This window comes from Aptenodytes forsteri, unplaced genomic scaffold, assembly GCF_000699145.1.
Source record: "Aptenodytes forsteri isolate BGI_AS27 unplaced genomic scaffold, ASM69914v1 Scaffold149, whole genome shotgun sequence".
NCBI lineage: Eukaryota > Metazoa > Chordata > Aves > Sphenisciformes > Spheniscidae > Aptenodytes > Aptenodytes forsteri.
In genome coordinates this window covers 42464-53288 of record NW_008795560.1, presented here as the reverse complement: position 1 = coordinate 53288, position 10825 = coordinate 42464, and the positions used below count along the sequence as shown (strand labels likewise).

General features: G+C 59.4%; 1 protein-coding gene across 1 annotated transcript in view; it reads left to right on the top strand.

Annotated features, from left to right (window-relative positions):
- Positions 1-1056, top strand: part of RBPJL (recombination signal binding protein for immunoglobulin kappa J region like) — a 7885-nt gene extending 6829 nt beyond the window's left edge. Inside the window, exons 10-11 of the mRNA XM_009282216.1 lie at positions 258-361; positions 783-1056. Coding sequence (XP_009280491.1) covers positions 258-361; positions 783-1056 — 378 coding nt within the window. The remainder of the gene's footprint in view (positions 1-257; positions 362-782) is intronic.
- Positions 1057-10825: the final 9769 nt, after the last annotated feature.

The following is a 10825-nucleotide window of genomic DNA, read 5'->3' as shown; positions in this document are numbered from 1 at the left end:
CCCCCCCCCCCCCCCCCGCGGGGGGGGCCAGGGGCCCCCCCCCCCCCCCCCCCCGCCTCTCCATCACCTGCCTCCGTCATGGCTCCTGCTGCTGAGCCCTTGCACCCGCGCTCAGCATCTCCTGGTTTTGGGATGCTGTGGGATTGCCCGGGTCTGGATTGCTGCAGCGGGGATGGGACACACGGGCAGAGCATCCTGTGGGAGAAGGAGTCTGGCTCATTCCATCACGTAACACACTGCCACGCACTCTGTCACAGCTCACAGGCGGCGGGGACGTGGCCATGCTGGAGGTGCAGGGAGAGTATTTCCACGCACACCTCAAGGTCTGGTTTGGAGATGTGGAAGCAGAGACTATGTACAGGTAACATGGCCGAGGGGGCCAGGGAGCAGGCAGGGAATGGCAGCCGGGTTTGGGCAGTGCTGGGCAGCTCTGGGAAGGATGAGGCTGCCGACCTCGGGGACAGGGCACTTGCACTGCCCCTTCTGTGGGACCAAGCACGAGCATTGCAAGGAGAGGCAGGGATGAGTCTGGCTGGTGCCTGCTGGCTCTGGATGCGGTCTGGGGATAGCAGTGGACAATGGACATGGGGACCTTGGGGGCTGCAAAGAAGCAAGCAACCCTGGCAGAGGGGAACGAAACACTGGAGAGGAGAGGGGAAACCGGCCAGAGGCTTCATGCTGAGCTCCAGGCTGGAGAAGACATGCCGGCACTCACTGCTGGCCACTCCTGCGCCGGGCCCTCCCAGGTTAATGCATGTTTTCCTCTCCTGTGCTGTTCCCAGGAGCCCCAAGTCCCTCGTGTGTGTCGTCCCTGACGTCTCTGCCTTCGGCAGTGACTGGAGGTGGCTGCGATACCCCATCACGGTCCCACTCCTGCTGATCAGGGACGATGGCCTCATCTACTCCAGCTCATTCACGTTCACCTACACCCCGGAGCAGAGCTTCATCCCAGGGCAGCAGGTCCTTTCGGACGTCCCCCAGGACTCGGACAAATTACTTGACAGCATCCATCAGGAGTTCACCAGGACCAACTTCCACCTCTTCATGCAGAGCTAGCAAGCTGGGCGGGCAGAGGCTCGGCCTTGCCGCCGGCCCCAGGGAAGGGGAAGAGCCGTGAGCCATGCCAGGGGTCCCCATCCGGGGCTCGGGGTGGCCCCCCTTGCCACCGGCCCCAGGGAAGGGGAACAGCCGTGAGCCATGCCAGGGGTCCCCGTCCGGGGCTCGGGGTGGCCCTGCTGAAGGGTCCTCCCCACGCATCGAATGCCCACTGTGTCACTGTGATTTGCTGACTTGTCTCTTCATGGCAGCATCTGACCCTGCTGAGATCTCACATGAGAGCGTCAATAAATCAGGCTTCAAGGACTCTACTGATTCAATTGCTTCTTTACTAACCTTCACGATTTACCTCCTGTGCTGGCACAGAGCATCACAGCTCCCTTGATGTCCTCAGTCCATATATTCAAAGGTCAGGAGGGACAGGGATGATGAACAAATGTGCCCTTAAGTGTTACTGATCTATACCAGGAATCCCTGCATCGCTTCTGTGCTTTTCAGTAACGAGGAGCTGATTTCCAGCAGCCAAATACTCGGTACCAGATGGTTTGTTTTTTTATTAGAGGCCCAAATGGGGTTATTTCAAAAGGAAAAGAGAAAAAGAGAGAAAGAAAAACTTCAGTAAGAAACCCAGCCCCTTCCTAGCTGGCGTAGCTCTGCCAAGCTCTGTTGTTTTACACACTTACACACACACACAAACAAACACACAGAAATTGCAGTGCTGGCATCAGCAGGAAACTGCTGATCTAAAGATGCCATAAAAAGAAGCCAGGTTTCTTGGAGCCGGACCCGAGCGTTACGCAGAGTGGGTCTTACAGCTTTATTTAGTCTTCAGATCTCCGTGGCATGAAAAGGCCCATGGTGTACCTGGAAACCTGCTGGTTTGGCAGTTCTGAGCTGGGTTTTGAAACAACCCAACTGCCAAACCCACGGAGGTGGTTAACCCACACTGAACTCGGAGGCAGCGGGCAGGGGAGCAGGGGAAGCATGGTGCCCCATGACTCGCAGCACCCCAGGAGTACGGGGCGCCTGGCCCCACACACGGGCATCCCTGGCTCATCGCCCAGCTTACCCGTGTGTTTTGTGCCATCCAGCATGTTTTGGACACCGGCACTGCACAGACCCACAGCCCCGGCACGCAGCCCGTCCTCGGCCTCGCCGTGTGCATCCCCTGCCATGCTGCAGCTCAGGATGCTGAATTCGGGGCTGCAAGGGACCGACGGCCTCTCACCAGCCAGCATGGAGACACATGGTGATGCCCGGTGTCTTGGCCTCCTCCCTCTGCAGCTTGTGCATGGCCCCAGCTCCCATGGGAGCACAAGAGCTCGAGTCTCCGGGGTCCTAACCCAGGGCTTCCCAGGGCGCAGCACCTCCCTAAACTCCACCAGGAGATGGGGTTCCTTCTTCCCCAAAACAGGAACCTCACAGAGGGTGAAAAGCTGTTGGCAGACACATCTGTGTGCGTCTGGAGCTGCAGCTGCTGGAGGAGAAACTCAGGGAGAATATTACAGTGCATGCCAACAGCCAAGGGCTGGTGGAGGAAAGGGCTGGAGGAGAGAGGAAGGCTAACCACGTAAAGAGCCGCAGGGGGGTTCAAAAGGAAGCAAGTCCCTCATCAGAAGGCAGGTCCCGGTGCCTCATTAGGTGTTGGGAGCAGTGGTATGAGACCTTACTGCTCCCGTTCCTGGCAAATGCTCGAGCATTTTATACAGGTGCTGGGGGCAGCGGGGGCTTCCCCTGTGCGACAGCCGCTTGGGCCACCCCATCGGCCCGTGCTTACCGTCCCCTATGCTCACCTCCCCAGCAAATCCACCCCGGCCCTAATGTAACTGAGGATGAGACGCAAGAAAATCCTTTAATCAACCTGAACAGAGGATCCCTCATATCTCCCCCAAAAGCATTTCCCCCCCATCTCCTTGGGGAAGGACTGGAGGGCAGTGAAAGGATGGGGCCAAGCCTTTCAGTTTCTGCCTGCATCCCGCGCAGGAGTGTCTGGAGCCCGCGGGCTCCTCAACTCGCTCCCCTCCCTCAGAGGCCAGGGCATAATTCACATTTTATGAATGGAAAGCGCCCTTGGCTATATTTAGCAGCAGCCTGGTCCCGAAGGGCAGGAGGAGCATTGCTTACTGACTTCAAGGGCTTGGAACAAGCCTGCCTTGTTATGTTTACGGCGCAGTGCTTTGCTGAAGAGGCCAAGAAAGCACCGAGTGGCTCATTCTTGAAGCCTGATGGATTAAGCAGACAGCCACAGTAATTCAAACCACATGGGGAAAGGGGAGAGGCGGCGGTGGGCGGGCTGGGGGGCCTCGAGGGGCTCCTGCCTTCCCCCGACAAGCCATGGGCTGCATTTAATCTGCTTTTCACAGCAGGTCCTGCAAATGGAAACGAGGAGCTTTGCAGCTCCTGGAGGAGGCACTTCCCTGCCATGGGGAACATATGCTCCGCGTCGCGGCGGAGGAGCTGGTAGCGTCGGCAGAGCTGTTTATTTGCATAATCACTGATTAACACAAATGTCTCGGACAGGCGCCAGCCATCCAGTTGTACGTTCTCGCTCGCGAGTCGGCAGCAACCGTCTTTGCCGGATCCTACGATAACCCAACACACGCCAGGGAAACACGCACAGACCGTCCCACAGGCTCCGGCGAGCTGGGCTGCCTACTCAGAGCAGGGCTGCCCACTGGAGCCCGTCTGGCAGCTCTTTTCTGTGCTCCTGAACTGTATGTGGAGTTTTTCCCCATCCCCAAGGCAGCCAGCGACATGGGTATAAAATGAAGCATGAAAAAAACCTCTTCACATCACTCCAAGAGCTGAGGATTTAGGAAAAGCATCAAATGCCTTAGGGGTGCTCAGGATAACTTACTCTGTGTGCAGCCGTGGCGTTGCATGAGCATCCCCAGGCGATGGCAAGGCTCGAAGGCAACGGGGATCCCCTGGTCCCACAGGGCCGGGGTGCAGCTGGGGCTGCCCGGAGCCCCACCGCACCAAGGAGCCATTTCAGGTCCCGGAGGTGAACGCACCTTCAAAAACATCAAGAAGAAAATAAAATCCTGGCTTTCCCTCCATGAAACAATATGTCAGAGGAACATGAAGTCTGGTCTTGGTGTGTCTCCCTTTCTGCCTGGGCTGTGCGGCGCTGTCCTGGCCGTTTGGAAGAAGAGCTGCTGCCATCTAGTGCGCTCAGCCACCAGCACCTTGTGTGCTGAGCACCACCGCACTCATCACACTGCCTCTGCCCATACTGCCCAGAGGCTCAGGCCAGCCCGGGAGCCACACTGGGTGCTGAGGATCCCCCGGGCATCTCTGGCCATCCCTGGGGGACATTTTCTGCCCAACTCAGGGGGTTTGGCTGGTTTTTTTAAACAGCCATTGCATTGCATTTTGCCCCAAACCATACAGCTGGTTTTTCGGGGAGTGGGGGGCAGCCGTGGCACACGGGGGGTGCGGGGAATGTCCCTTCCTGGCTCACCCAGCCGAAATCCAGCCCAGTGACACCATTCTTGGCACTAAGGCGGCCAGCGGACTGGCTTGCTCGTAGGGCAATTTGCAACCACAACTGCAGAAAGGCCAGAAAAACTCCGGTTCAAGGGGGTTTTTGCACACCCCCCTGAGTGTGAGGGGTGGGGAGCTGGCCAGGGGGCTGTAAGGAACCGGACTGTTCCATGCCAGGGCAGCTTGTCACCAGCAGGCTCGCTGCCAGGCCTGGATGTGCTTCCCCAGCTCGTGTGATCCAACGAGGTGTTTGCCTTGGCAAGGGCAGTCCAGGGCAGGTCCCTCTGCTGCGCTGTGGCTTCGTCACCTCCCTGACATGAGCATGGTCAGGGTGGTGGCAGTGCTCCCAGGTCCCTGCCCATCCTCTGTGGAGGAGCACGGGGTTGCAGGCGAGCATCACTGGGGACCTGGCATCAGGACAAGCTGCTGCAACCAGCGCCGGAGACACAGGGCAAGCGGGACCACCCCACCGGAGCAGCCTGTCCCCGCCAGCCCTAAGCCCTTCACTTGGGGCTATCCCTGTCCCATACCCCCAGGCAGAGCCTCCAGGTGGTCCAGTGGGCCCACGGCCCACTCTGCTTGGTGTAAATATCTATATCACCAGCCCACGAGAGCAGGGGATGCGGGGATGCTGCTCTGCCCACCGGCCAGGGGAAAGGTGCAGAGAAAAATCCCTTTCTTGGAAACGTGGTGCCCCTGGGGCTGATGCCCAGGGCTGGTGCAGTGCACAAACAGGGCTTGGCCGACACAACTGAACCAAGGGGCCGGTGACTGCATCATGAGCCAAAAAATCCCCCTCCCTACCAATCCCTCGCACTGGTCCCAGCCCTACCTGCAGACCCCAGTGGGGTCCCATTACCCTGAGCATCCCTCCAAGGGCAGCCCTGGCCCCAGCCCCGTGCAGCCCTGCATACGGGGCCATAGGTTTGGGTAGTGCCCAGAAAATCTGTGCTGACTTTACCCTTTTTCTGACAGAGCTATAAATAACCCAGCTGGGCAGTGGGATGCAAAACTACGCCAGGGCCAAAATAAGCTGAGTTGGGTCGCTGAGGAATTATAATTACCTGCTCAAGAGACTCCAAGCGCATCAGGAACTGCCCAGGCGTGTGGCCCCACTGGCCAGACTCTAAAAAAAACCCAAATAGCAGTAAGGATGGAGCAAGCCGGCGACACCAGCGGGTGTCTGTGTCACCGGCGACACCAGGAGCGGGCATTATTAGCCCCTGTCCCAAGATGGGCTGTTTGGGGGCAGAGACTGCCACGCGTCTGTGCCCACAGCTCCAGGCGCTCAGCCCTGCCCATGCAGCCAAAAAGCCTGTGGAAAACTGGGTTTCCTTTTTTGTTTTTTTTTTTCCTTAAAACAAGAAAAACAAGCTGAAAACAAGCTCACTCCTGGCAAGCTCCGGACTCCCTGCAGCCCAGGGAAGGACTGAGCCCGGGGGCTGGCAGCATCCTGCTGGGATGAAGGACTGGATCACTGCTCTGGGGCTGCAGCTGGGGCTTGGTGGCCAGGTTAGGGATGCAGGGTCAGCGCTGGACACAGCTCCACACGGCTGGCCCCATGCTGCTGCGCTGCTGGGGGGTTTGGGGAGCCCAGCTAGCGGGGGCAGGATGGAGGGAGCTGGTAATCTGCTTTCATCCTGCTCTCAAAAGAAACACATGGATGGTTTTCTCAGGGTTCACTGGGGAGGGAAAGTAGATTTTTAAACAGCTTAAATAAACAACTGGGCTTGACAAATGCAGGCCTGATTCCCATGCACTGTTGCTGTAATTAGGCATGCAAACCGGGCAGACAGTCACAGTTGTTAGGATCAGCACTGAGAAGGAACCGACTGGGTGCAGATCCCTCCCTGTGAGCCCAGCGAGGACTCGGTGGCTGCAGAGCCACCAGCAGAGGAGCTGAGCAGCACCCCTGGGTGCTCATCCGCAGCCCCAGGGCTGTCGGGCTTGGTGCTACCCCGGTGTGGCTTTGCTCGGAGCACTGCGGGGAGCAGGCGGCACCGTGCAGCACCATGCATGCAGCATGCCAGCACCCCAGCCGCACAGTCCTGCTGGCTGCAAGCACCCCTATGCCCCCTGCCCTGTTAAATCTGGCCTCCTGCCCTGGCTGGCTTACGCTGGGACAGCTTGGGGATGAAGCCCCAAACTCCCTCATTGGTGCCCCTCACCTCTGCATCAAGCCTGGCCGGGAGACCCCACTCTGGCGGGTCTCTGCGAAGGGACTGGGACGTCGGGCCAGGCGCTGGGCTCTGCCAGGAGCAGCAGCTGGGAGAGGAAGCAGCAGCTGGAGGGCTTCGACCACGCAGTGATGTGTCCTTGCTCCCTGCAACCAGAACAGGGACCTGGCCCCGGCCGCAGCCCCGGGATTTCGGGGTGTGGGCTGAGCAGCAGACACAGGCTGGAAAAAAAAGACAGAGGGAATGATTTGCTACAGCTTTGATGCGTGAGCACAGCTCAGTCCAGCGCAAATCCATTCCCAGAGAGGGAGCCTGGCCCTGGGAACCTTGCCGGGGAGCGGGACTGCCCCAGCCAGACCCTGCCTGCCTCCGCTGCTGCCTGACAGTCCCTGCCTGAGCCGGACTGCAGCAAGTCCCTGCGAGAAGGGCTCAGCCCTGCTGGGGCCAGGCATCACGGTACAGGGGAGCAGCCCAGGGGCTTTAGCTCTTCGCACACCCGCTCCCCACAGGGATGCTGGCAGTGGTCCTCACCTGCCAGACCCGCATGGGACCGACACGGGGCCCCTGGCATGCTGCTCATGGGGGGCCATCCGTCCCGACCCCACATGGAGGGGCTGCCAGGAGGTGTCTGCCTGAACGGGATCAAAGGGAGCAGCCCCTGGCGCTGCCCCACTGCTGAGCCCCAAACCAGCACCCAGCAAGGGAGCTTGCAGGGGCTCCTACACATGGGACAAGGCACCAAAGGTGCAGAAGAAAAGGCTCGCTATTAAACCCACTCCAGCTTATGGCTACATTAAGAGCAGCAGATCAGTGCTGAGAGGCAGGGTGAGATTTGCTCTTTGCTTTCTGCCCTGGGGTGCACAACCAGGAGCGTGACTCTGGGAGAGGAGCCCCCCCACACACCCTGTCTGTGGCTCCTAGGAGAGCTGGGGATGCACCCAGGATTTGTCCCCATGGCACTATCCAGTGTCACCAGGCCCATCGGGCTGCCTTTGCTGGTGTGCATGGTCACCGTCCCCTCACACCCTGCCAAGAGCCAACATGTATGCGTGCGCGCAGCCCCCCTGGGGCTGTGCCAGAGGGAGCAGGCAGGTTTGAAGGACTCTTTGTTCCCCCATGTAATTATACCTGAGTGGGGGAATAGAAACGTGGTGAAAATCCCTCACCAGATCTTTCTGACAGGAGCCAGGGCGTTCGGCTGCACAGTGGCCCCATTGTTCTCTCTGGTGCGCCTGGGGCTGCCAGCCCACCTCCTGCACGCCCCTGCTTCCCCAAAATAACCAGCCCATGATTAAAAACTGGGTCTTTTCCCTCCGCAGTGTCAACACTGGGCAAAACACCCAAGCCTCCCTCCTGCCCAGGGCCAGCAGGGTGACGTGGCAGTGGCAAGGGCAGTGCCTGTGGGTGAGCCCATGCCTTTTGGCACTGGGAGCACCCCCAGGACCTCGAGCCCTCACCCCAGCCCGGCTGGGCAGAGCCATGGGGACATCCGCGCTCGTGTCCATCCCTGCCCATGCCAAACCCCATGGAGGTCTGGGGACACCCAGCCTTTGCCCTGCCCCACGCTGAAACGCTCCCGCCCTCAGGATGCAGAGCAGCAATGGACTTGCAGCTGCAGCAAACTGATTTCCAACAAGGAATTGGTCATTGGTGGTACAGCCGCTCACCGGGGCAGCAGCAGGGGAGAGCATGCCAGCCTGCCCCTCATGCTGGTCCCGGCAGGTTGCCTTCAAAATTAGGCAGCCCCAAGCTCTGGCTCTGCATTCAGGCTGTGCTTCTTCCCGAGCCTGCTGCAAGGAGATGTGAGCGAAGGGACCCTGGCCATCACCTTGCTGGAAGCCCTAGGAAAGGCTCAAGGGGAGGACCAGGGTTTTGGATCACCTTTGCCAAGGACATACTTGCAAAACAAACCTGCAATGACCCCAACAGCCTCAGTAGCCTTGGTGGCCAGATCCTGCACAAGCACCGCCTGGGCTAAAGACACAAAGGGACTGTCTGCTGGCAGGCATCAGCACCCCGCACGTCTGACTGTCTTGGCCATGCAGGCGAGCACCCGGGACGAGGGCCTACCAGTCCTAGGGGAGCTTTCCATCCCTGCAGCCGAACGGAGACGCACCCACAGGGCTCAGGACGGCCCCACTCAGCTTCCCTCCTGCGACAAAGCATGCGACGGAGAGGCTGAGCTGAGCCAGCATCCCTGCCCCGGAGATCCCCAGGAGTTCGGGCTCAGCACTGAGCCACCACCGCCCCCCGCCCCGAGGCTGGGGGTGCCGCTGGGAGCCAGGCTGGCTCCACCACACCCTCTGTGATGCTCGGCACAGCCCTCACAGGTCCGGGCTTGTCGGTGGCTCTGGGGACGTGGCTGCTGGAGCTGCGAACATGGCAGCTCATTGCAGCACACTGACCCCGGGCCGGGACGAGCAGGGGGTCCCACTGAGCACAGGGTGGGCCTGGGGGAGCTGCTGGGGCTGCCAGCACCCGCTGTCCCCGCAGCCCAGCAGGACCCCCATGCTGGGTGGTGCGTTCCTCCCTGAAGCAGGCTGGCTGGCACCCCCAAGCCCCCTTTCTGAGCAGGGCAGCCCTGGCTGCCCCACGCTCAGCACAGCTGCAGGTGGATTTTCTCAGGTGAGCTCCCAATGCCGTGGGGTCACACCAGACATGCAGGAGCTGCTACCCCGGGGTCCGTTCCCCACCATCGAGCTCTGCCTCGTCTCACTGCATTGATCAGATGCACCTTCGCCGCAGTGACCCTGTGTTATTAAGTTTAATCTGTTCCCAGGACAAATGTATCATCACAGCTTTTCCCACCCACACCCTTCCTAAGCCACCAATATTTTAGGATGGCAGGAGAAATCCCTACCCCTTGTGTTTTCCATGTGGGGACAGGGGATTGGTGTCTCCATCTGCTCTGCTGGGGAAAGGGAGAGGGGAGGGCCCATCCCCATGGCGCTGGGGTGGGAGCGGGGTGCTGGTGAGCTGGGGTGCTCTCCTTGCACGGGCTGCAGTGTGAGGCACAGCATGGTCTGATCGTCTCCAGATGCAAAACGAAGTGGATCCTTACATCGGGGGGTCAGGGGGTGCTGTCGGGGAGGCACAGCCTGTCCCAGCCCGGCTCACCCGCTGCGGCTCAGCGGTGGCTCGGGCATGGGGTGAGCTCCCGGGACTCTGCCCTGAGCTACTGAAACACACAGCCCACGCGCCCACGGGGAAAGCCAGCATGGGTCATGGGTGACCATCCTCCGTAGTGTCCAGCCGTGTACTGCTGCCCCTGCAGCAAAGCCCCACAAAGGCTCTTTTAATACCTTTCAGGGAAGTTCTGTCTGCTGCAGTGTCCAGCCGTGTACTGCTGCCCCTGCAGCAAAGCCCCACAAAGGCTCTTTTAATACCTTTTGCAGGGAAGTTTTATTTCCCTGCGGGTCCCAGATGCCTTTGAGAGCCCAAGCCACCTCTATAAAGCTGCCCACAAGCTTTGGCTGCAATAGCTGGGACAAAAAGTGACATAGTTAATGCCTCAATAACACTTTCTTTGAATCCTTCCCGCAAGGAGCACAAACCTGGGCCGGGGACCATCCCGGGAAGTGCTCGCTCCCATCTGAGGAGTCAGGAGCTGGTGGCACCTCCAGGTGAGAAACTGTTTCGGTCCCTCCTCCCCGTTCCTGCCAAGGGCTCAGGGCCTTTAGCTGCATTGAGGCTCTTGCAATGCACTAGAAAAAAAAAAAAAAAAAAAAAAAAAAAGAAAATAAGGAAAAAAAAAAGGGTGAAAAAAATAGGGGAAGGAAAGGGGAAAAAGGAACAGGGAAAAAAGGAAGAAAATACAGAAAAAAAAAAAAGGAAAAGTAAAAAAAGGAAAAGACGACAAACTCTAAGCAGCCGGCTGGGTTTAATACAACTGTTAGGTGCATTGCAATTCGCAGTCCTGTGTCCGAGACCGCTGCTTGCCGAGGAATTCCCACCCGCGGCGGGGTGCCGCGGCCGTGCAGCCTGTAATTAGCAGAGACGCCCCCCCCCAAAAAAAATCCGCTCCCCGGTGGAAGCAGCGGGGAAGCGAGGGCAGCGCACCGGCGGGCGGGCAGCAGGCAGCGGGCAGGCAGCGGGCAGGGGCCCGG